This window comes from Bos taurus, chromosome 18 (assembly GCF_002263795.3).
Source record: "Bos taurus isolate L1 Dominette 01449 registration number 42190680 breed Hereford chromosome 18, ARS-UCD2.0, whole genome shotgun sequence".
Classification (NCBI taxonomy): Eukaryota; Metazoa; Chordata; class Mammalia; order Artiodactyla; family Bovidae; genus Bos; species Bos taurus.
The window spans coordinates 64097566-64122808 of NC_037345.1; the positions used below are offsets into that span (position 1 = coordinate 64097566).

General features: G+C 57.4%; 1 protein-coding gene and 2 non-coding genes across 3 annotated transcripts; 1 reads left to right on the top strand and 2 right to left on the bottom strand.

Annotated features, from left to right (window-relative positions):
• Nucleotides 1–1626: 1626 nt before the first annotated feature.
• Nucleotides 1627–25183, bottom strand: PEG3 (paternally expressed 3). The gene is made up of 10 exons (NM_001002887.3): nucleotides 25039–25183; nucleotides 21340–21415; nucleotides 18309–18382; nucleotides 16106–16578; nucleotides 15763–15852; nucleotides 14929–15075; nucleotides 14734–14834; nucleotides 12428–12530; nucleotides 11861–11953; nucleotides 1627–11393 (listed from the first exon to the last, which is right to left on the bottom strand). Exons 4-10 carry the CDS (start codon nucleotides 16491–16493, stop codon nucleotides 5167–5169), a joined length of 7149 nt encoding a protein of 2382 aa, NP_001002887.3. The 5' UTR covers nucleotides 16494–16578; nucleotides 18309–18382; nucleotides 21340–21415; nucleotides 25039–25183; the 3' UTR covers nucleotides 1627–5166.
• Nucleotides 4663–5166, top strand: APEG3 (antisense transcript gene of PEG3). Its single transcript, NR_030783.2, has one exon.
• On the bottom strand, nucleotides 11205–11258 carry MIR2900 (microRNA mir-2900). Its single transcript, NR_036367.1, has one exon. It is a non-coding gene; the product is annotated as a microRNA mir-2900 (primary transcript).
• Nucleotides 25184–25243: the final 60 nt, after the last annotated feature.

Below are 25243 nucleotides of genomic sequence, written 5' to 3' on the forward strand. Positions count from 1 at the left end.
GTCCGAAGTCTTCCAGACGCCACCTTTCTGATCGCCAGGATTCCATTTCTCCCGGGGCTGCCTAAGCTTTTGTCGCTGGAGACGGGGCAGGGCTATGGACGCGGCCGAGCACAGTCAGAGAGGACCCGCAGCGTCCTGTTTCCTGCCTTAAACCCACCTGTGGCTTTCACCTGGACATCCTTCGCAGTCTCGGGGTTTGTGACAGTTGCTGTCAAGCCCTCCCCTGTCCCCGCCCCCCCAAGCAGAGGAGCCAGAGGACTGACGTCCGGGTGGTACGTAGGGATCTTACTGCCACGTGCCTCAGTCTTCACGGTCCCCATCCCTGTCCCGGGGCCCGATCCTGAGTTTTTCCGAGTATCCCAGTTTCCCTCAGGGTTTATGATGTCCAGCCCACTCTGTGTCTCCCTTAGGGCTCTTTGGGGCTACAAATGACCAACTTTGGCCAAGTAGAGGGAGGGAGAAGCCTGCCGGGACAGTGTGCTCAGAGAAAGAATGGGGGGCACTGATGCGTGGTCAGCGCCGACCTTGAGACGGGGAGGGGCCGGGAATTGATCCTTCTCAGCAGACTTGCCAGTTCCCAGGGAAGGGAAAAGGATTCGGGGCCAGGGAAAACACCAAGAACTGGGTGACAAAGTCAGCTCGTGGGAGAGGCGTTCTTAGGGAGAGCACAGGGCAGTGCCACCAAGAGCCCCAGGCGCCGGGTGCCCAGCCTCCCTGGCGCACCGGCCGGCCCCTGGTCTGGGTCTGACGGGACCGCGGGGACCCAGGAGCGTAGTCAGCTGAGGCCAGGGAGGGGTCTGGCTCGGGGAATAAGCGTGTGGCAGGGGCACCGGGGAGCTGTCTGAGAGGGCAAGCGCTGGCCAGGCAAGCCCCAGCGACCCTCACCTTTTCCCTTCCTACAGGTTGTCTGTTAGTGATGAACTCTGCAGGAAGTCAGCCTTAAAAGAGAACTGACCCCTTGCCCTGACGATCTTGGACACCCCGGAAGGATTACTGAAGCTGTGACTCGAGAGCTGGTCAGGCACCTTCAGACAGATCCATTCAGCTTCAGGGGAGTTAGGGACACACACTGTATGTAATAGGTCTTCTGGCGGCTCAGATGGTAAAGAAGCTGCCTACAGTGCAGGAGACAGGTTGGGAAGATCCCCTGGAGGAGGAAATGGCAACCCACCCCAGTATTCTTGCCTGAAGAACTCCATGGACACAGGAGCCAGGTGGGCTGCAGACCCTGGGGTCACAGTCAGACACGACTGAATACAAAGGGATTCCAAATCACAGTATTAACATTCTTTTTATGTTACGGGGATCATTCTTGTTTGTGTTTGAGGGAGTATTGTATTTAGATGAGATTAAAATTTTAAATGCAGACTCAAAGTAAGTAAAACTTACCTAACGCTTAATGTCAAGTTTAAAAACACTATTGATATGTATCATCTTTTAATTTTATTAGTGCAGTTACAAATGTGGCTTTGTGTAGTACTGAGAGATCCCTTAGAAGTGTGCTGTTGAAATACACAATAATTTAAAAAGGGAGGAGATTTGTAGGGCCTAAGGGGGACACTAAGTGCTCATATTTTTTAAACACCCCGAACACTTCAAATGGACAAAAGAAGAGGCTGAGAGCTATCTTATTTTCAACTTTATTTTTATTGGTGACACGATTACAGATAGAACGACCACAACCATACTAACAAACCAAAAACCTGTGCACAGAGACAAGATGAAGAAAACGTGTCCAGATGTTAACCGTGGTCTTTGGGTGATGGCGACAGGGGCACGCCTCTCTTCCACACTTCTGTAAGTGCCGGGTTTCTACAGTGAGCAGACACTGCAGTTACAATGGAGGCACCCGTCATAAAAGGTCGGTGACCGGGACACAACGAGACAGGCCTCCCAGGAAAGCGAACCCCACAGCCTTAACGCCGGCAAAGACCACACGACCGTTCCTTCACTGCTTTCTTCTCCTCTTCAACCCTCTGCATTCTCACCACAGACACCCCCGTCCTGACTGTGCACAGATCAAGGTTTAACAGCAATGATTGTTGGGTGTCAGGAATATGCGTGAATTTCTTTTGCTTTACTAAATCTCCCCCAAGGTATGCCATGAGTATGTATTAAGAATTTTAATGGAAAAACATACATAAGATTTAATACTCAAAACACCAAAGATCATTCAAGAAATTTGAGACAAGATAGTTAACCATAATCCCACAATGACAACACTACTTTAATTATTTTCTGTGATTTTTTTTCATTTTAGACTGTATGCACACATATTCACCACGGTCATAAATCACAAGCTTGTGCACTGATACGAGATGGAGGAAACAAGATGTTAACAGTAGTCGTTGGGCGTTGGGAATATGGGCGACTTTTTTTGTTCTTTTCTCATTTATTTTGTATTTTCCAATTATTCCTCTGGGTGTGTATTATGCTTGCTAATTGAAGCAAGCAGAATCAACTTTGTTATCAGGAAACTATTTTAAGGGCCATCTGAAAACATTAGGATGAAAGCGTTTAACCATAATTCCACAAAGCTAACACTTAATCTGAGTACACGTTTGGGACACAGTTATAAGCCTGTGCACAGAAAGAAGAATAAACAATGTAGTGAGGAGCATATCTGTCATCTTTGGATGGTGGGTATATGGATTTTTTTCCCTCCACTTTTCTGTATTCTCTGAGTGCCTGAATAATGAGCTCAAATTATGTTCACAATGGAGACGTGATTATAAGCTTTTGAGTAACACTACCATAAACATTCAAGGAATTTAAGAAAATAATGCTCAACTATAAGCCTACCACAGCACCACCACCACAGCTTTTGACTATAAGCATACATTTTTAAACAGCTGTAATTGTAGTATAAATATAATTCTGTGTCCTGCTTTTTCCACTTGGTATTCCGTAAATATATCTCCACGTCACTACGTAACTCTCCATGATTATCCTTTCTAGACAGCTGCGTTCAGAGTGCGCGGACACACTCCCTTCACCTTCCTCCTGTTTTTGGCATTTGTCAGTTGTTCCTGATCGCTCACTGACCAAAGGACGGTTGGAACGGACGCTGGGCAGGCGGCTCTCTGAAAACACTCTACCAGTTGGTGCCGCCGACAGCGATGAACGCCAGGTTCACCCCTACGCCACGCAGGCTGGCTCCCAGCTCGCAGCCCCTCGGGGCTCCGGGGCGTCCGCTCCAATGTTGGGTCTTGTGATGCAGCTGCCCTCATCGACACCAGGCCACCAAGCGGCCCCTTCTCTTAACTGCCAGGACACCCTGCTCATTCATTCAACCTCCCCCACTGGGGCCTTCCAGTCCCTGCTTCTGATGTTCCTTCTGTCAGACCCTGCCCTCCCAGGTCTGGTAAGGCGTCAGGACCCCCTTCTTTGGCTCTCCCTGACTTTGGCGTTCCCTCCAGCTCTGACACGCTTTCCCCAGCCCTCATGGCAGGGACCTAGGAGAGGGGGGTCCAGACGCGGCTCCCGAGCAGATCTCACTCTGCTCTCCCAAACAATCTGCTCTTAGCTTCTGCTCACTGCAGCTACAAGATCCTCTTTTTTTTTTTAAGTTTTAAAAAAAATTTTTTAAATTTTTTTGCCAGCCAACTCAAAGCCAAGAAATTTCATAATAGTCATTATTCGAAGAGGGGGCGGGGAAGCAAAGGGAGGGCACAAGGCAGGACGCAGGAGACCCCAGAGCGGCGAGGTCAGCTTGGGACGGCAGCACAGGAGACTGGGGCGGCGGGACAGGGGCCGCTCTGAGGGCAGCGGGGGTGCTTGTCAGGAAGGCGCGACCTGAGAGGGGGACAGATGGCAACGAAGCAAATTAAGGCTGCCGGGGAACCTGAGTCCGTGTCGAGCTCGAGTTGGCTGTAAAGAAAGCTTTTTTCTATTTTTTTTTTAAATGCAAGTTAGACATGGGGTTGGTTGAGGGTCAGACAGGTGGAGAGGAGGATGAAGTCTCAGGCTGGAAAGCTCTAAGGATGCTAGCTCCTGGGCACCCAGGGTGCAGACTTGCCACGTGGCGGCACGGAGGGGCCAAGCCACGTTGCTACTGGTCACTTAAGGCAGGAAGCGCGCAAAGGGAAGTAATGAAGTCGTAGGCCCTCAACCGTATTTACACCAGGAGAGCCCCCCTCCCCCGTGGTTCTCAACCTTCATTAGGCACGCGTGATCTAGTGATGGTTACAACCCACTCTTTAAAGGCAAGGATGTAAGACTCACAGGGAAAAGCTTCGGCTTTTGTAAAATTCACTATCGAAGAGACATCAAGGTGGGTTAAAAAATAAAAATAACAAAAACTTGTAGTGTTTTTTGCATGAGACCCACTGCAAGGTTACAAGGTGGCAACCAACGGCAACCAACCAAAGAGGTTACAAAAGGCCAATCCACGTACAGGAAAGGCTGACACAGCACGAGGTTTCACAAGTGTCGGTGTAGACGAGGCGCCTGAAAGGGGAGCAGACAGGACTTCCCTTCACACGGCGAAGCGGGCAAGACGCTCTGCCTTTCACGCCTACACTGTGAGGGGGTTATGTAGAAAGTGAGGAACCAGTCCGTTAGTCAAAAAGATACTGATAGGGTTCAAACAGCTCACAATAGATCTTTCTAAAGCTCTAAGATGCTTACAAATATATTGTAATTTGTTGCTCTCTTCCTCCTCCAAAAAAAGAAAAAGCAAAACCAGAGTACCAGGTGAGGTGCGTCTGCAGGTAAGCGGCCAGTGAGCGGCACACTCAGTCCAGTTCACTGTGCTGGGCTGTTCTGTGCACAGCTCGGGAGGCAGTGCGCGGAGGTCCCGGGCTGTCACAGACGGGCGCTCTCTGCAGCCGCGAAGGCCCCGGCGGCGGGCGGCCGAGTGCCCTGCTGTCCCGCAGGTACCTGCTGTGCTGGACAAGGGAGCTGCAAGCATCTGCACCTTGGGGCCGAGAGTCTGAATCCAGGCCGCTGGGTGCAGTGCAGGCCAGCTCGGTGGGTCCGGTTGTGTGTGGGTGAGGGGGCCGGCCGGGTCCCAGTGGAGGCCCCGGCCCGCCGAGCCTCAGCTGGCGTGGGGCTGTGTCCGGGCCGGGTGTCTGAAGTCCAGGTCGGGTGAGTGCAGTCCGGGCGGTCGCAGTGGGTCTGGTGAGTGTGGGTGAGGAGGGTCGGGTCCCAGGGCGCCCCCGGGCCTCAGCCGGTGTGGGTGTTCTGGTGCCTGGCCAGGGACAGGCGGTCGCTGAAGAGCTGCCCGCACACGTCGCACTTGAAGAGCTCGTCGTCGGGCCGGCCGCCCTCTGGGCCACCGGCGCCCTCGCCGTAGAGGCCGGCGGGCTCCAGGATGACGAGGCTGGCGTGCGCCGTCAGGTGCTCGGCGTAGGCGGCGCCCGAGGGGAAGGTCTCCCCGCACTCGCCGCAGTCGTAGTAGGGCTCCTCCACCTGGATCTCTTGCTCCTCGCCCTCCTCCTCGGGGTCCTCGATGCCCGCGCCATCCGGCTCGTCGTCGTCGCCCTCGGGTTCTTCGGCGCGCTCCTCCGGGTCCTCGATGCCCGCGCCGTCCGGCTCGTCGGCGTCCATGTCGGGCTGCTCGGCCTCGGCGTGGGGCTGCTCCGCCTCGCCGCTCGGCTCCGCGGCCTCCCACTCCGGGCCCTCGGCCTCCCCGAGGGGTTCGGCCGCCTCCACCTCGGGCTCGGCCGCCTCCACCTCGGGCTCGGCCGCCTCCACCTCGGGCTCGGCCGCCTCCACGTTGGAGCCCTGGATGCGCAGGACTTCCCGGGGGACGAGGACGTTGGCCTCTGCCTCCTGGGCCGTGGCGGCGGCCGCGGCGGCCGCGCCCTCCTCCTGCAGGTGCAGCTTCTGGTGCTTGGTGAGGATGGTGCTGTGGATGAAGGACTTGCCGCAGTCCTTGCACTCATAGAAGGGCCAGTCCCTCTTGGGCGGCTCCGTGAGGAAAGACGTGTGCACGAAGGCGGCCCCGTAGTCGTAGGGCTCGCCCTTCTCGTGCACACGCATGTGCTCCTGGAGATCGGCCTGGCTGGGGAAGGACTCGCCGCAGGTCTCACACTCGTAGCGCTGCTCCTCGCCCGGGTCTTGCTGCGGCTCCGTGGGTGCCGGGCCGGGCCCCGCCGCGCCCGCGCCCCCCTGGCCCTGATCCGGCAGCCCCTCGCCGGCATGGCCCCGGGCGTGCTCGCTGAGGACCGAGGCATGGATGAAGTCCTGCCCGCATACCTGGCACTGCGGGCCCACCCCGGCCGGGGCGCTCTTCTGCGGGGCCTGTGGCCGCCGCGGGCTGACAATCAGGGGCTGCATGAAGGGCTCGTACCGCCTGTGGCCGTAGAACTGGTCCTGCTCGTGGACCTTCTGGTGCTCAAAGAGGAACGAGCTGTGCACGAACGACTCTCCGCAGGCCGGGCACTCGTAGAGCTGCTCTCCGAGGCAATCTTTCTGGTACTCGCTGACAGGCGGCATGTGCACCGCGGGGTGCGTGTACTCACGGCTGTCCACCAGGTACTCCCGGCCGTGGACCTTCTGGTGGTCCCGGAGGTCCGCGCGGTCAGCGAAGCCCAGCCCACAGTCCTTACAGCCATAGATGGAGTCTTCGGGCTCCTCGGGCTCCTCCTGCTCTTCCAGCTCTTCCTCCGGAGACCCATCCAGGCCCAGGTCCTGCATCACAGGCTCTCCAAACAGCTTCCCATCATGGAATTTCTCTCGGGCATAGATCTTCTGATGTCTGCCAAGGTCTTCAACGGTGGCAAAGCATTCCCCACACTCCTTACATTCATTGAGGACTGGCTGCTCGCAGTAACTAGTCTCACTTGTTAGCTCAGCATAGCTGGTCTGAGCTAGTGGTTCAGAGTAACTGGTCTGAGCTGCTAGCTCAGCATAACTAGTCTGATCTGCTGGTTCAGAATAACTGATCTGAGCTGCTAGCTCAGCATAACTAGTCTCAGCTGGTGGTTCATCATAGCTGATCTGAGCTGCTAGGTCAGCATAGCTTGTCTCAGCTGCTAGTTCAGCATAACTGATCTCAGCTGCTAGATCAGCATAACTAGCCTCAGCTGGTGGTTCATCAAAACTGACCTGAGCTGCTGGGTCAGCATAATTGGTCTCAGCTGGTTCAGTATAACTAGTCTGAGCTGGTGGTTCAAAGTAACCGGTCTCAGCTGCTAGTTCAGCGTAACTAGTCGGAGTTACTAGTTCAGCATAACTAATCTGAGCTACTAGTTCAGCATAACTAGTCTCAGCTGGGGGTTCCTCAGCATATCTGGTCTGAGCTGGTTCCCTGGCATATCTGGTCTGAGCTGGTTCCCCAGCATATCTGGTCTGAGCTGGTTCCTCAGAATAACTGGTCTGGGCTGGTTCCTCGGCATATCTGGTCTGAGCTGGTTCCTCAGAATAACTGGTCTGGGCTGGTTCCTCGGCATATCTGGTCTGAGCTGGTTCCTCGGCATAACTGGTCTGAGCTGGTTCCTCGGCATATCTGGTCTGAGCTGGTTCTTCCGCATATCTGATCTGAGCTGGTTCCCCAGTGTATCTGGTCTGAGCTGGTTCCTCACTATAACTGGTCTGAGCTGGTTCCTCGGCATAACTGGTCTGAGCCGGTTCCTCAGCATAACTGGTCTGAGCCGGTTCCTCGGCATAACTGGTCTGAGCCGGTTCCTCAGGATAACTGGTCTGAGCCGGTTCCTTGGCGTAACTGGTCTGAGCCGGTTCCTCGGTGTAACTGGTCTGAGCCGGTTCCTCAGGATAACTGGTCTGAGCCGGTTCCTCGGCGTAACTGGTCTGGGCTGGTTCCTCGGCGTAACTGGTCTGAGCCGGTTCCTCAGGATAACTGGTCTGAGCCGGTTCCTCGGCGTAACTGGTCTGAGCCGGTTCCTCGGTGTAACTGGCCTCAGCCGGCTCCTCGGTGTAATTGGTCTGAGCCGGTTCTTGGGTGTAACTAGTCTGAGCCGGTTCTTCGGCGTAACTGGTCTGAGCCGGTTCCTCGGCGTAACTGGTCTGAGCCGGTTCTTGGGCGTAACTGGTCTGAGCTGGTTCTTCGGTGTAACTGGTCTGAGCTGGTTCCTCGGTGTAACTGGTCTGAGCTGGTTCTTGGGTGTAACTGGTCTGAGCTGGTTCTTGGGTGTAACTGGTCTGAGCTGGTTCTTCGGTGTAACTGGTCTGAGCTGGTTCTTCGGTGTAACTGGTCTGAGCTGGTTCTTCGGTGCAACTGGTCTGAGCTGGTTCTTGGGTATAACTGGTCTGAGCTGGTTCTTCGGTGCAACTGGTCTGAGCTGGTTCTTGGGTATAACTGGTCTGAGCTGGTTCTTCGGTGCAACTGGTCTGAGCTGGTTCTTCGGTGCAACTGGTCTGAGCTGGTTCTTGGGTATAACTGGTCTGAGCTGGCTCTTCGGTGCAACTGGTCTGAGCTGGTTCTTCGGTGCAACTGGTATCAGCTGCTGAGTCAGTGTAACTGGTCTGAGCTGGTTCTTCAATACAGCTGGTCTGAGATGGTTCCTCAGTATAACTGGCTTCAGCGGATTCCACGGTGTAATTGGTCTGAGCTGGTTCTTCAGTGTAACTGGTCTCAGCTGCTGGGTCAGTGTAACTGGTCTGAGCTGGTTCCTCAATACAACTGGTCTGAGCTGGTTCCTCAGTATAACTGGCCTTAGCTGATTCCTTGGTGTAATTGGTCTGAGCTGGTTCCTCAATACAACTGGTCTGAGCTGGTTCCTCAGTATAACTGGCCTCAGCTGGCTCCTTGGTGTAACTGGTCTGAGCTGGTTCTTGGGTATAACTGGTCTGAGCTGGTTCTTCGGTGCAACTGGTCTGAGCTGGCTCTTCGGTGCAACTGGTCTGAGCTGGTTCTTGGGTATAACTGGTCTGAGCTGGTTCTTCGGTGTAACTGGTCTCAGCTGCTGGGTCAGTGTAACTGGTCTGAGCTGGTTCTTCAATACAGCTGGTCTGAGATGGTTCCTCAGTATAACTGACCTCAGCTGATTCCTCTGTGTAATTGGTCTGAGCTGGTTCTTCAATACCACTGGCCTCAGCTGGTGCCTCAGTGTAACTGGTCTGAGCTGGTTCTTCAGTGTAACTGGTCTCAGCTGCTGGGTTGGTGTAACTGGTCTGAGCTGGTTCCTCAATACAACTGGTCTGAGCTGGTTCCTCAGTATAACTAGCCTCAGCTGGTGCCTCAGTGTAACTGGTCTGAGCTGGTTCTTCGGCGTAACTGGTCTCAGCTGCTGGGTTGGTGTAACTGGTCTGAGCTGGTTCCTCAATACAACTGGTCTGAGCTGGTTCCTCAGTATAACTAGCCTCAGCTGGTGCCTCAGTGTAACTGGTCTGAGCTGGTTCTTCGGCGTAACTGGTCTGAGCTGGCTCTACGGCGTAACTGGTCTGAGCTGGCTCTTCAGCATAACTGGTCTGAGCTGCTAGCTCAGCATAACTGGTCTGAGCTGCTTCCTGGGGATAACTCATCTGCACTGACTGGCCTTGGTAGCTGGTCTGAGGGTCAGTGGAGGACAGGCTGCGAAGGACAGACCGTAGGTAGTTTTTACTTCCAGAAAGCTTCTTCCTGTTGTGGATCTTCTGGTGTTCAGCCAGCTCAGAGCTACGGACAAAGAACTCTCCACATTCTAGACATTCGTAAAATCTCTCTCTCGGGCGAAATGTTTGAGACTCACCAAAATGCAGGGAGTGCATCATGGAGGCGTCGTAATTCTTGCGCTCAATGTTCTTCTTCTTGGCACGTGCCTTCTGGTGCTGGCGGCCATCTGAGCTGGGGCCGGAGGCTTCGCCGTCTCTCTGCCACCCGCTGGGGCCTTCCCCAGCAAGGTGGTCCAGAGGAGCAGGGCGCGATGCGCGGTAGAAGACTGAGCTCCTGAAAAAGCTGTGCCTGCCTCCAGCATAAGGGCTCTCCCAGGCTGGGGTCTTCTGTGGCGGGTCACGAAGGCCTGAGAGGTATGTGGAGGGCTCCCCGTCTTCCCTGAGGCCACGGGGAGGCCGGAAGGCGGCCAGGCTGTGGAGGATGGCCCTCTCGTAGGCGCTCCTCTCGTAGCCCCGGGCCTCCTGGCCATCTTCGGGGCTGCTACTGGCAGTGAATGCCTTCTCTTCGTCCTCATCCTCGGGCGGCCTGGTGATCGTGTGACTCTTCTGAGAGCCGGGCATGGACATGCTGTGGAGCAGCGGCTTCTCATACCCCCGGCTGTCAAAGTAGCTCTTCCGAGAATGAATTTTCTGGTGCTCCATGAAGTCTGAGCTCCGCCCAAAGGCATCCCCGCCCTCTCTAAAGTCGTAGAGCTTCTCTTTAGAGTAGGTCTTCTGGCGCCTCTTCAGGGACTGGCCAGGAATGAAGGTCTCCTCGAAGGCTCTGGCCCTGCCCTCAGACGGGCTCCCTCGGCCGTGGGTCTTCTGGTGCTCCCGCAGGGCTGCACTGTGGTGGAAGGTCTCCCCACAGACTTTGCACTCGTAGCGTTTCTCCTTCCCGCAGGCCCTCTGCAACTCTCCGAGCATGGGGGTGCGCCTCACGGCGCCCGTACTACGCTCCTTCTCCCTGTCCTCGTGGTTGTGGATCTTCTGGTGCTCAATCAGGGCCGAGCTGTGCAAGAAGGTCTCCTTGCACACCTTGCACTCGTAGAACTTGTCCTTGCCGTACATCTTCTGAAGCTCACTGAAGGTGGGGCTGGGCAGGAAGGGCTCGTCCTGCTCCTCGTCCCCACTGCCCCGGAGGTGCTCTTGGGCCTGGCCCCCCCGATGCTCGGCCAGGCCAGCGGCCTGCGCACCCTCAGAGCGCCTGGCACCCTCGGGCCTGCTCTGGGCCTCACTGACGGCTGCACTGTGGATGAAGGACTCCCCATACTCGTACAGGCTCTCCCGGGTGTGCACGATCTGGTGCTCCACAAACTCAGAAATGACCGCGAAGGACCTCCCGCACTCATCGCACACGTAGGGCATGGCCCCGAAGTCGAGCGGCTGCGACGGGGCCGCGGGCGGAGCGCTCAGGCTGCTGGCACCCGCCGCCTTGGCGGCCCTGCGGGCCTCGCCTCCGCACTCGAAGGGCCGTTTCCTTGCCCCGCCCCTGGGATCGTGCACTGGGCCCTGCCCTTCCGCGTCGAAGTGGTAGCGCCTTTTTCTCTCCAGAGCACGCTTTTTGGAAACCAGGTCTGAGCCACAGCTGAAGCCTCCTCCCCCAAAGGCGCCCCCCTCTGGGCCCCTCTCTGAGGCTCCCGCCTCCCTCCTGCTGAACGATGCTTCTTTCCAGTCGCCGCCCGCCCTCCGGGAGAGCCGGTGCGGCCGCTCACTTGACTCCCGTGCCCGCCCGGACCTGGAGCTGCGGGCCACGTCCTTGATGAACTTCTCCATGATCACCCCATGGGAGGACTCGGCCTCGCAGATGCCCCGCCGGTGGGCTGACTTCTTGGTCTCAGGCGCCGTCTTCAGACCTGGAAGAAGCCCCGTATGAACACTCACTCCCTGGGGCCCTGGGATGAACGTCTGTACCCTGTGCCCTGACCACGTGCCCCCAAGTGTCACTGCACTTCGCCTTGTATCCATGTGCACGCCCCACGTGACTGTGTGTGCTGCTGCGTGTGTGCACATGCCACCCTATCAGTGCATGCTGCTGCATGTCAGTGTGTGTAAACCACTGTGTCTGTGCACACCCCCCACCGCGTGTCAGTGTGTGTACACCGCCATGTCTGTGCACACCCCCCACCGCGTGTCAGTGTGTGTACACCGCCGTGTCTGTGCACACCCCCCACCGCGTGTCAGTGTGTGTACACCGCCGTGTCTGTGCACACCCCCCACCGCGTGTCAGTGTGTGTACACCACCGTGTCTGTGCACAGCCCCCCCAAGGCATGTCTGCTCGTGCGCCCAGCGCCCGCTCCTGCAGCAGGGCCTCGCGCTCACCTCTGCTGGTGCTCGGGTAGGCACTTCTCTTTGACCTTGCCGAGTGGCCCTGGGTCATGTGTGAGTGGCCATCGTCCTCGGCAAGCTGAACCCCTGTCCGAAGGAAGAACACGGCATGAGACATGTCACCACGGACGACGGGCTGGCTCGGGCACTGAGCGTGCCCTGGACGGCCTGTGTCTCGCTCCCTCTCCTCACTGTCCATTCCTTGGCCCCTTGCCCAATTTGTCTTGGTTACTTCTCTGGACTCTGCTGACAAGCTTGCGCAGAGGCCTCGAGCACCCCTAAACCCAGGGCATCCTTGCTGGCTCTCAGGCTCCGCCCATTTCCCCACCTGTCAGGGCCCACACGACCCCTCGCGGGGCGACTGCTGCCTCAAACTCAACCACGTGTGCCCCAGGGAAGCCATCCAGGACCCCGGACCTGCCTCAGAGCAGACTGGAGTCGCAGGGTGGCACTCTGGGGTGAGAGCCATGTGGGCGCGGCCCCGTCGGAGCAGGTCACAGGACCACTCCCTCCCGCTCCCGCTCCACCGGAAGCTGTTCTGACCCTGCTTCGAGCGCTCACCCAGTGAGAGCAGCTTCCGGTAGTTCTCCATGTTGTCCTGAATCGGGTTCTGGGGCTTGCGATCCTCAGTGAGGGCCACCATATCCTGGTACAACACCGCCTCCTGCAACAGCAGATGTGCCCTCAGCGGGGTCTGCCCGGGCGACCGCGGCCAGGACCGCGCCAGCAGCGCGGGAGCCACACACACACACGCACACAGTGTGCAGCAAGTGCTCACAGCGCCGGGGGTTCCGAGTGATCTGGTCAGGCTCTACTAGGGACCTACGTCGTACCTACCTTGGCGCTACACTCTGAGGAAGCTCCCAAAGACGGAGGGCACATATTCCTTGCCCTCATGCAGCTTATCATTTGGTTGGAGAGAAACAATCAGAGAACAGTAAACAACAAAGTGGGGTGCAGAGAGTCGGCGCTAAGCAGGCGTGGCAGGGGCAGCTCAGGGTGGGCTGGGGGGCGTGAGCAAGACCCACAGGTGTGGGCGGGGCCGCAAGCGCTGCTGAGGCCCCAGGAGGGGCACGGAGCCTGAGGGGCCCCCAGCGGCGCAGCCAGAGGAACTCCAGGGTCAGAGGAGCTCAAGCACCTTAACGACCGAGCAAGCTGGGAACAGAAGTCCTCCCAAACCTCAGCGTCCTCATCTGTGAAATGGAGAGGAAGGTGTCCACCTGCCCCCCTCAGGCTGTGGGGGTCCTGCCAGCTGGGCCGCTGACCTGGGCGAAGTACAGAGGAGCTAACACTGTGTGTGCGTGTCCTGCCGCGTGGTCTGCTGCACGTGGGGCTAAGTGTGCAGGAAGACTGGGTGGGACTCCCTTGTCGGGCCAGCAGTTAAGACCCTGGGCTTCCACTGCAGGGCATGTGGGTTCACTCCCTGGTCAGGGAACTGAGACCCCACACACCATGTGGCCCGGCCAGAAAGTAAAAAAAGAAAATTATGTAAATAAAACATAAGTTGTTGTCACTACTGAACTATTATATAAAGATATTTTGATATTAAATTTGCTTTAGTTCTGGGAAGTGGCGTATGACATGACAGCCATGTGGAAGTGTAGCAAAGAAAACAAAAACGATGTGGGCACAATTAGGTGCAGCTCCTACTGAGAAAAATAAACAGGCACAGGCATTGGGATTTAAGAGAATGAAAACCTCCTTTATACAGTTGCCACTGTTCAGCAATTAGAAACAAAACCCCTGGCAAGATGAAGCACAGCTTCAAAAATGAACCCCTTGCCAGGGCAGGGCTGTGGAGTCCAGGACAAGAAGCTGCAGAAGCAGCAGGCACCACCGGACTGCTGGTGCTGGCCAACGAGAGCTAGACGCTCCCTTTCTGGGGGTAGGGGGCCCCTCCATGGTGGGCAGCTCCCCGGAGCGGGCACTGCGAGGCACTCAGGGCTGACAATGCCCCCTCCTGAGGCCTCCCCGGGTTATCACAGTGCAGGTGAAGCCTCGGGCTGGGGAGCACAGCTGTGTCTGCGGTGGGACAGGAGGAAACCGCGGCTCCTAGCTCAGGGCTGGCAGAGAGCAGATGAGATCAAGAATTCGGGGGGCTGAGGGTGCCACAGGGCACCACCCCTGGTGCTAACAGACCCCAACAGGCAATGGCAAAAGGAAAGGGGCACTTTTCACACCTCCTGTTGGTCGAATCTGAGTGACATAAACGTGCATTACGTTCTGGACTACACTGTTTCCAGGAAAGAGAACGCTTGAGCTGACCCGACGAGTGGGCAGCCCTGAGCTGCGTCTGCTGTCTCTCAGACGCTGCCTTCTCACACGGCTGCACAGGCGCCCTCCTCCACGCCGCCACATCACACACGACCCTCTTGCCCGAGCCCCTCCTTGCCCATGCCCCTGTCCTTAGTGCACAAGAACTGGCAGTGATAGTGTGCCCACTGCGTGCCAGGCCGCACATTGCACACTGCATATCTATGTGTGACTCACGCATCCCTCACAACAGCCCTGGTGAGGCTGTCATCACACCCATTTCACAGATGAGGAAACTGAGGCTTGGTGCAGCTAGTGGGCTGGCAGGTGGCAGAGCCAGGCTGCAGACTCAGCTCTTCTCGGCTCCGGGACCTGAGCGCCCTCTCCCTCCGCTCTGTGCACAGGGCAGGCGACCTCCAGGGGACACGAGTGCTGACCCCGTTGACGAGCCAGAAAGCAGGCGGCAGTCACTGCGGCCACTGGTCACCCCTGGGCTCTCTCCCCAACCCTGGTGGGCTTCTAGGTGGCAGATAACTCAGCCTCCCGAGAAAGAAAGGCACCTCCAGCACGGAGTGAAGACGGCCCTCCCAGAACGAGAGGAAACCTGGGCGCACCTCAGATCTGGCATCCAAATCCAGCAGGGAGTCCCTGCGTCTGTGCTCTCTTTCCTTGGCTCTCTCCGCCAGAGGAAGGGCGAGATCCCGCTGGTGAAACCCTGGGAAGGGAGAGGCCGCGTGAATGGATGCGGTGCAGTCAGCCGGCAGGCGAGTTGGGGGGGAAGGGGGGGGGCGGTTCTTGGGGACACGTACTGCTCCTGGGGCTCCGGACGGACGGCCAGCGGTCCCGTGACTCCATGTCCCGGCTCCGGCCACGGCGGCGCTCCCGCTCCCGCGCCCGGCCTCGCTCCCGGTCTCGCTCCCAGTCCTGGTCCCAGTCCCGGTCTCGCTCCCGGTCACCTGCGGACACGGGCGTGTGGAGCTGGCCGTGGGCTCTGCACACCCCTCCACACCCGAACGCTATGCCTGCTCTCCCCTGGGAGCTGGGTCCCAGTCGAGGGGCAGATGCCCCATACACCGGGGCCTGGAACCGCTTCCGGGGCCTGGAACCGCTTCTGCGGCCTCGCGCAGGCTGGCCTGGCCTTGGTCGGGCCACCGCCCTCGAGGGGCCCTTCCCGCTTCAGGCTCTCCCGGTGTCCCGGATCCTGCGGTCTCCGCCTTAAGGAGGAGGCCATCTGCCAACCCTCCACAGCCTGGCCAACCCTGGCCTGTCTTAATGTGCTCCCCACTTGACTACAGAGAGACAAAGCACCGTCCCCGGAGCACTGCTGCTCCAGAAAGTTCTCTGGAGAACCTTGAACAAATGAACAGCTGTGCGGGCAAAGTGGTGATGAACTTTACCCCCCGGAGGCGGTAGACACAGCCTGAAACAACCTATGGCAAATTCCAAATAGCTTCAAAATTTTAAATGTTTTCCCTCATCACTGAATAATAAAAAGTTGTATTTCACTCCACGGATGTGTCTGCTTTGATGAAAACGTCTCATTCCGCCATCCCGGAATCCCCCGCCCCAGATTCCCGAGCAGCAGCAGCAGGTCCCCAGAGAAGGGTTGTGCGCAGACCCAGCGGCGGTGGGCAGCTACTCACTGCAGCAGGGGAGGGCGGGGCGCGGCGGTGGGGACTCCGCGGCCCTCCGGCTCATGCCGCCTTCGCTGTGGGTGTCGCTGCTGTTGTCGTCTGAGGGGACACCAGACACGGCTCAGGGGCTCAGCCACGCTCGCCCGTTAGCTTAGCCCCCGAGGGCGCCCGCCATGCCCCTCCCCGCCGCCCCCAGCCCCCGGTTAGACCGTCAAAGCTGGGGTGGGGAGGGCTCCGGCTCCTTGCAGGCAGAAAGGCCGGGCTGTCACCTATACCGCACCCCCCGCGCCCGCCCCAGCCCCCCAGAACGGTCCCACCGGAGCAGCAGGGGTGCGCCTTCCCCTTGGCTCACCTTCCGGCTCATACATCGCCTCGTAATCTTCCAGGAGAGCAACGAGCTTCTCGCAGGTCTCCGGCTTTCTTGCGTACACCCAAGGCTTGATCCTTTCCGGAAGGATGGACAGGTACTGCTCCAGGACCAAGACCTCGATAATCTCCTCCTTGGTGCGAATCTCCGGCTGCAACCAATCGAGGCAGAGGTTTCGGAGTTTGAGAAGGGTCTTCCGAGGGCCAATGAATTCCACGTAGAGGAAGTTCCGAAACCTCTGATGAAAGAACTCAGAGTCAGTGGCGCCTTCTCCTGGGACTGCGTCCGGCTCAGACAAGTCACTGTCTAGCTCATACAGGTTTGGGGCCCACTTCTTGGGTTTGGTGGCGGACAAGGACTTGGGAGGCAGCATGTCTCTAAGGAAAAGTTTCACTGGAGGAACCCAACATGCGCCAACAGGGCAGACGCAGCAGCGGGGGCAGTCAGTGCTCAGGGACCTGCGGATCGTAAGGAGACACACATGTCCCAGGGGTTGAGGACTGCCCGGTGGGAGGACAGGCCCAGGGGGGCGCCGCACCACACCCCCAACACACAGACACATGCGAGGAGTCGCAAGCAGCACGCCTGCCGCGGGAGGACCACGCTCTGCTCCTGACGGCCTCTGCGACCCTGGGTCTCGGAGCCTGAGTCCTGCAGTCCGCCCCTTCTTGGCAGACCCGGGGCGGCCTGCGCGCCTTCCGCGGCCGTGCCTCCAGGTGGGCAGCACAGGAAGGCCACACACACACGTGACGGTGCGGGTCCTGGGCTTCAGGTGCTCTGGGCAACGTCTCTGCGCCTGTGCTCTGCATATGCAACACGTGCTGACCAAGCGAACGGCCCCTGAAACCAGCAGCTCAGCTCCTCTGCACACTAGCCACGTCCCCACTGCTCCGGCCGGGTGGCTGCCCTGTGTCTGCGTCTGCAGGCAGCAGGCATGCCTTCTCCACGGCGTGCACCCTGAGGGCAGCCCTAGGCTCCTGTCTGCACCACTGCCTCTGGTGCCTGAACAGAGGTCAATCTACTGGTGTTCCGGGCACCTCTCAAATTTAGTCTTAAATATCTGAGCTAACTGGCCTAGGCCCCACTGTGAAGGGATCAGAGACAGATGCTTCCCTCACTGGGAAGGTCAGGGGTCAACATCAGCCCCGTTGGCGTTCCGTGGAGCTTGGATGCCGGCCCCCAGCTCAATGAGCCAGCAGAAGGTCAGATGGAGCGCCGCTGAGTCCGCGGGAGCCCCACATCTAGCACTCACATCAGTGGTGATGACATGCCCAAGCGCAGCAGGCTTCTGCACGCCCCACACCTCCTGCTCTGGCCAGCCTCGTCCAAGATCCAGGGGTCTCCAGAGAAACCAGCGTGCTACTCCGTTCACCCTCCCGTCGCTGCATCTCTATTATAGGGTCTGCCCTCACCCTGCTAAGAGAACTTCTCAGGCTGAGTGTAAAAGCTGACTCCCCGTCCTCCTCTTGCTCTGGTGTCATCAGCTAAGGCTCCTCGCCCCCCTTCACCTGAGCCGCTCAGCGGCCCACGAGCTCTCCGGCCCTGCCCTGTCCTCAGTGGTCAGCCACGCTGGAGCAGAAAGCAGGCGGCACAGCAAAGAAGTCCAGGTCAGGGTGCAGTAACTTACCTGACAGTTTTGTACTTCTGACTTTACTTCCAGAGAAGGACAAAACCACATGCAGCAAAAATTCTTTTTTGTTTTAAAAGAAAAGCCAGTAAGTTAAAAAAAAATTGTTTTTAATCTCTAAAGAGAAAACAAAAGGGGTTTCAATTATTTCGTCTCACAGCAGCCTTCCTGCCCAGGGCCTGAGAGCCTCTCTGCGGTGTGCTCCGCTCTGCCCCGCGCACACACCCCCACTCTCTTTGCAGCGTCCTGCCCGCCAGCTGGGCAGACTCTTGCCTCTGCCACTCCCACTCTGCCTGCCCTGCCCCCCTCTCCTCCACAGCAGACAGGGCACCAGGTGACAGCCTGCTGGGCAAGCCCCCCGGCTCTGGAGAGCTGCTGTGAGCTGACCCAGAGCATGGCTAAGAGGGACTGCCTGGCCAGAGCAGGGCCCTCAGAGCCCGCGGGGGACAGGGAAGCGACCCCGATCTCTCCGTGGCCTCCGATTCAGAGAACTTGCTCCCCTAGACGGCCACGGCCCCGCCTCTCAAGAGGCCACGGGACACCCCTGGGTATGTAAATCACCTGGTGGGAACAGGGTCCCTTCCGGAACTTCTGAACAAGTAGCTATCCACAGGAACAGTCAAAATGCCAGGGACCTGCAGACATTTTAAAGAAAGAAATACATGGACTAATCAACACAGAAGAAGTGTCAAGAGTGTCAGAGAATTCATTCTCCATGTGGCTGTGGACTGATACCGTGCTGTGGGCAAGGCCTTACGTATCGTCTTCAAGAAAAGGCCCACTCCCACATCTTATAAACCAACCAGACAGGAGGTAGAAAGCTTTTGAGTTTCTGCTATGAAATCTGAATGATTTAAGAAATCTAAGACAGAGAGCTCCGGAACGGTAGACCAAACTCGCTTCGGAAGCAGACACACATTACTAGGACTGCTGAGCCACACCCCCTGAAACTGCAAGCCACACCCCCTGAGACGGCAAGCCACACCCCCTGAAACTGCAAGCCACACCCCCTGAGACGGCAAGCCGCGCTCCCCGACCCTATTTGTTCCTACATTAAACTTTTTACAGTCTCCATACATATTACATCGTTTCTAACAAAATGAGATCACACCAGGGGCTCTCTCTGTGTGTGTATTTTTAAACGCAGTAATTTTTGATAGACATCTTTCCAATCAGTACATACAGATTTACGTCATTGTTTCTAAAGGCCACACAGTCTTCCTTTCCATGGATACAGTCAATTCGCACTTGATGGAAATGACTAATATAAAAACTGTTTAAAGCATTAAATGAAAATACTAGGGTATAAAATGGTATATAGCATATGTGGCATTCTTACTGCAAACATAGTCATTATATGTACACAGAAAATGATGAGGATGTCTGCACACGGAATAAAATGCAGTTTTAGAAAGCAAAGCTATAGATGGAGGCGTGTTTATACTGAAATTCTTATGGCCATTGCTGAAGAGCTGCACTAAGTCATGTCTATACACAGAAACACACCCACATAAACGTGATGGATACAAGGTCCCAGCTTTCATATCACACCCCCCCACAACCAAATGTTGCCTAACATCCCACTTATGCTTCACTCTGGTGGCCTGAGTCTGAAGCCTTAATGAATTGGGCATAGTCTTACTAAAACCAAAAAAGCTACATAGATACTTAAATGTGTGGAAGTGTGCACAAACCAAGGTAGAAGCAAATCTCCATACAAACTGGGGCCTTCCCTGGTGGTCCCCTCGTTAAGACTCTGTGCTTCCAGGGAAGGGGGCACAGGCTGGACCCCTGGTTGGGGAACAGATCCTGCATGCCACACAGTGGGCCAAACAATACATAAATAAAACTTGTATAAGGAACGTAGTAAAGTGAGGTAACCTGAAAAAGGAAATGATTGATAAAAGACACATTATACATTCCAATTTAGAATGTTATTTGAAGTTCACAATCAGAAAAAAATTTGAATCTAAATTTGAAGCTCAGCAGCTGTGGGGCTTTCCTCTCCTTTCTGTTGGCCAGTGCCCATCAGTAGCCCCTCCTCCTGTGGCTCCCTCCCTCTCCCACCGGCAGTGCTCCCACAGAGCAACCCCCCCCAACACACATACCCTTCAGGGCAGAACAGCACTGTTGGGGCTCCATGCCTAGACCCGGATGTCGCCACCTACCGTCCCCCCTGCCTCACTGAACTCTGGCCCTGAGGGAAGCCATCAGTGTGGTTTCCTGGCCTGGAGGTGGGCTCTCAGGTACCCTAGTTAGCAGGCCCCCACCTCCCCCTCCGCACTCTCTTTGGAGCAGGAATCCCAGTGTGAGTCAAGCAGTGTGGTCAAGGGTAGGATTTTAAAAGCCAAGGTCTGACCACATTCAGAGGATGAGGGCGAGTGTGGGGGCACACAGAGTTGGGACTCAGCCCAACTCTGGTCGTAGGGCCAAGGAGGGGCATCAGCTAGGCTGGTGGGGAGGACAGGAGATGAACGAGGCAGCTGGTCAGGACGAGGTATCACCAGCTAACCAGGCAGAGGGGTTTACGGGGCTCCAGCTCAGCTGTCCTCAAACACACTGGACAATGAGCGCAAAGTGGGTGCGCCGTGAGCACTGTGCGCAGATGGAGCTCAGCGCTGAGCTGGGCTGTCCCACCGCAGCGCAGCGGGGCTGCCCGCAGGCCAACAGGGCTGCCCCTGTGGTCCATGTGGGGCATTTGGGTCGCTCTTTGAACATCTTAAAGTCTTTTACTTCTACTTCATAAAAATGCATAGAAAACGAAAGCAAGGCCTCACAGTTAATGTACCTTAAACCAAGCTGGAACTCATCAGGTGTTCCTGCCGCAAGTCAGGGGTGGGGGTGGAGGTCTTTGGCCTCAATCAAAGATCAGTGGGTCAACTGTTCCAACTGCACGGGGAGGAACTCGACTATTGGGGGCTGGACCGGCGGCTGGGCCGTGGGAGGAGAAGTAAGAAAGTCCGTGGCCCCCATGGGACCCCAGGCTCCCCACATCCCACCAGGAGTGACAGCAGCTCCGGGGTGTGGTCTCCAAGCCTGGTCCCGTTTGCTCACTTTGGGGCCTTGTTACAGAGCTCTGAGACCCAGCCCCATCTCCTGCTCCCTACCTTATCAGAGGGGCTGGAATTGAGAAGTTACTGCCTTCGTTTCAGGGGCAGCAGGCGGCACGCTGTCTTCTCCCGCCTGTCTCTGCACACAGCGTTACTTTTTTCAATGGCTTTCATTACCCAAAAGATTATGAGCTCCAAGGAATCACTTCCTTTCCCACTCAGGGTCATGGCTGATAGAAGACTCGATGAACTTTTCATGCTTCCTTAATCACCCAATAAGAAAGAAAGGGGAGGCCTGAAGGAGTAGCTCAATATTGGAAAAAGACCAACAAAGGATGGTTGTTGGACACCACAAAGGATGGCGTGAGACCAAGGAGAATCCGGTGAACACACGGTCCACCGGAAGAGTCTGCACATTCTCAGCGAGCACGAACGTGCTCATGGTCAGATGGAACACGTGTGCAGCAGGGAGGTGTCAGGTTCAGGAAGCACGTGCTCACCCCAAGGATGGCGTGGCACTGTGAGGAGGGACTTCAGCTCACCTGGACACAGACACCTGACGTTTGGACCTAGTCCCTCTGCCTCCTGCCGATCACCTCGGAGAAGAGAAGAGCAGAGCTGGGGAAGGAAAAGAAAACGTGAGACCTCAAATTTATTTTCCAAATACTGGAATTCCCAGGCTGGAAATGACCCCACACAGTTTCATCTTTACCTCCCACAGGGTGGACAGCTCATCAGTCTCGCCCCCTGGGGTGTACGTTGTACTGTGGGCTGTAATCACAGCCTTCACCCAGTGAGGTCATGTCAATGGGTGTGCAACCAACTCTAAGTGTGTGTGTCACAACCTTCTCTAATATGCAGAGCAAAATAGTAAAAACACAGGACTTGGGGCTGAAAAATTCAAGACCCCAATTTCCCACTTATTAGCTCTGTTGCACCGGCCACCCTTCTAAAGTCAAGGTATACACATTGCAGATAGAAACTGGAGGGAGAAAGAAAATAGTAATGGCTAAGAAAATAGTACTATTTATTGCTAATTATGTGCCTCCTATAGTGCTTGGCAGCTTACTTTCAGCATCTCTGTTAATTCTCACATTATTAATTTTCTACATATTTTACAAAAATGAAGCAGAGAACTCAACCTCAGAGTTCATGGCAATTACAGATCAACGAATGTCATTTTGGAAAACAGTACATCTACAGATATTTTCTATGGAAACATTGTGGAACAATGATATAGACACCACTTAGAAAGATGAGCTGAAATTCTAGTCTTGCCATGTGATTGATAACCAGTGACGCAATACCAGAAGTGTTACTGTGCTGCACACCTACGCAGCATGAAGACACTAGCTTATATTAGGACCTTAATAATAATCATCATTACTATGAGATAACGGCATCATTACTTAACCTTACACAACATTTAGAGGTTACCAAGATCCCTTTGGACGACACTACACGTTTCAAGTCCCACTGTGACTCAGAGCATGTGTTCAATCAGTGGCCCGTAGAAGCCCCTTCAGGACTGTGCCGCTGGCTTTTATTAACGCTATCAGTTGCCAGCAGATTTATAATTAGGTTCCACCCACCACACACTTGGCAACACCCCCCTCACACCGCCCCTCCCGGCTGGGGCCACCCCCGCCCCGCCCCGCCCCGCCCCCCAGTCCCGCCCACCTGCCAGCACCGCCTCCACCCCACCAGGCCCCACGCAGTGCCTCCCTCATAGCCTTCTGCCACTGTACATGCTCCAGGCCATCTACGAGCTTTTTTTCCTTCAAGCACCTCCTACCACCCTCAACAGCCTTCCCACCCTCAAATCTCATATGCACAGCCTCCTCCACCCTCTCACTTAGGAACCCACCCTCCCCCAAATCTATTAAGATTCTGTTTCCCACGTGACCCCCAGATGTGCACATTTTGAACCTTGTCCCACAGCCCCCACCCTCTCCAGGGAATATGGCGCCATCGCGCGGCCACTGAGACGTGGTGCAGAGGCAAGCAGCGGTCCACCTGGTGCCTGCACAGCGGAGAACACGGGGCGGGCTCGGTCTCCCTGGACACCAGAGGCGGTGGCCCACTAATCCAGCCCCGCTGGCACTCACGATGGTGCATGCGCAGCAAGCAAAGCCCACCCCCTGCCATTCAAGATGGCGCCTGCGCAGTAAGCCTCACCGCCACCTGTCGGTCGGCGGAGCTGTAGGTGAGCAGAGCTCTGCAGCCCCTCCCCCGGCCCGCCCACTGAAGCCAGCCCCACGGTCATTCAAGATGGCGCCTGCGCAGTAAGCCTCGGCGCCCCCTGTCGGCCACCGGAGCACAAGTGGGTAGGGGTCTGCAGTCCCTCCCTCGGGCTGCCCCTGCAGAACCACCGTCATTCAAGATGGCGCCTGCGCAGTAAGCCTCGGCCGCCACCTGTCAGTCAACAAACAGCGCTGGAGTGGGCAGGACTCTGCCTCCCCGCCCTCGACCCGCCCCTGTGGTCAGCCCCTCGGATATTCACGATGGCGCCTGCGCAATAAGTCTCGGCGCCACCTGTCAGTCAACAGTGCTAGAGTGGGCAGGGCTATGCAGCCCCGCCTTCGACCCGCCCCCTGAGAGCAGCTCCGCTGCCATTCAAGATGGCGCCTGCGCAGTAAGCCTCGGCCGCCACCTGTCAGTCAACAAACAGCGCTGGAGAGGGCAGGGCTCTGCAGCCCCTCCCTCAGCCCGCCCACTGCTGCCAGCCCCACTGTCATTCAAGATGGCGCCTGCGCAGTAAGACTTGGTGCCACCTGTCAGTCAACAAACAGCGCTCGAGTGGGCAGGTTGCTACAGCCTCTCCCTCTGCCCGCCCCGAGACCCGCCTCGCTGTTATTTAAGGCAGCGCCTGCACAATAAGCCTCAGCCTGTCTGTCAACAAACTGCAGTGGGAAGGGCAGGGCTCCGCAGCCCCTCCCTCGGCCCGACCCCTGCAGCTCCGCCGTCATTCACAATGGTTCCTGCGCAATGAGCCTCGGCGCCACCTGTTGGCCACCACACACAGTGTCACAGCGGGCAGGGCTTCACAGCACTCTGCAGCGCTCAGTCCCCCCAGACGGCCCGCGGTCCCACGCCCTCGGCCCAGCCAACAGGGCACCTGTGAAACGCAGCTAGGCTGCACCCGCCGCCCAGTCTCCACGGCGCCAACCAAAACATGGAGCCAGAAACATCCCAGGGTGAAAGCAGTCCAGAAGGGAGTCATGCTCTGCAACCCCAGAGCAGCCAAGAGAGGCAGCGGGCACAATGACAGCCCGTGACCCTGTCCCTCAAGACAAACAGCTCCTTAGTGACAACAGTGTGGCCCCTGCTGATCAAAAAGAAGCCCCCCTCCGGTCACCAGACGGCACGCCCGTCAGGTGTGACGCATCGCGGCAAGCCTCTGCGGCAAGCGTCCGCGGCAAGTGTCCACGGCCGACTCGAGACCAGCAAAAAAGGGGTGAGACAGAGGACCCCCACAGCCTTCAATCACAGCACAGACTCCAGCACAGACCCGCGGCCCCGCCCCCGCGGCTGGCCAGCCAGACGGCGCCGGCCAAGCCTCTGCCGCCCCCATCAAAGATGGCGCCGCGGCGGCGGGTTGGACTGGACGGTCTCTTCTGAGACCCGCTGTCACAGCCCTCAGCCCCTCCCCAGCCAATCAGAACAGCGTCCTCGCAGCCCATCACCGCCGCCGCTTCAAAGACAGCGCCAGGGTGGGTGGGCCGCAGCTCGTCACTGCCCTGAGAACACACCCCGCAGGCATTGCCACCCTCGGCCCCGCCTATAGCTCCTCCCGCCGCCACTGCGGCAAGCAAGCCCCGCCCCAGACACCGGCAAGGATGCAGGGGTGGCCGGAGGGAACCTGGCTAGTCTAGGACCCCGGGGAATGGGGGTGCCCTTTGCAGCCCCCAGACCGAGCCGGGGAAACGGGGGCACCCTGTGACTTCCCATGCTCATCAGGGACCGCCGCCACTGCTCCAGCACCCACCCCAGCGGACTGCGGAGCCCGGAGCCTGTGGCCGTCCCACCCCCTGCCCAGGATGATCAGCCGTCCCTGTACCCGCTATGCCCAGGACAGGTGGCACGGGAGCCCTGATCCCAGACTCCAGCTGGCCGCGCAACATGGTGCGGCTGTGGCAAGCGCGGCAGCTCTCGCCCACTGACCAGGGTCCCGGCTCTGCGGCATCCATCCCGGCGCACCATCCAGATGCGGTGGTGCGGACCGGGGCAGCCGGACTCACCTCACCGGACCTCAAGGCACCGCCCTGCCCGGGCTGACAGCTCGACCACTGCGCAGCCTGTGCAAGCTCTAGTGCCCCCACACGGCCCCAGGCGCTCGGGAGCGCCAGCAGCCAAGGGTGGACATGTCCGATCCTCTGCTCCAACTTCTTCCTCCCGCGGCTCACGGCGTCTGCACCGAGCCCCGGCCCCGCGGCTCCTTGTCTG

Coding starts and splice junctions, on each gene's coding strand:
- PEG3 (NM_001002887.3), bottom strand. CDS start 16,493: ATGCTGCCTCCCAAGTCCTTGTCCGCCACCAAACCCAAGAAGTGGGCC. Junction 15,076..15,762: donor CCCCGCCCTCCCCTGCTGCA/GTGAGTAGCTGC, acceptor CCGTGTCCGCAG/GTGACCGGGAGCGAGACCGG. Junction 12,531..14,733: donor ATTTGGATGCCAGATCTGAG/GTGCGCCCAGGT, acceptor CTGCTGTTGCAG/GAGGCGGTGTTGTACCAGGA.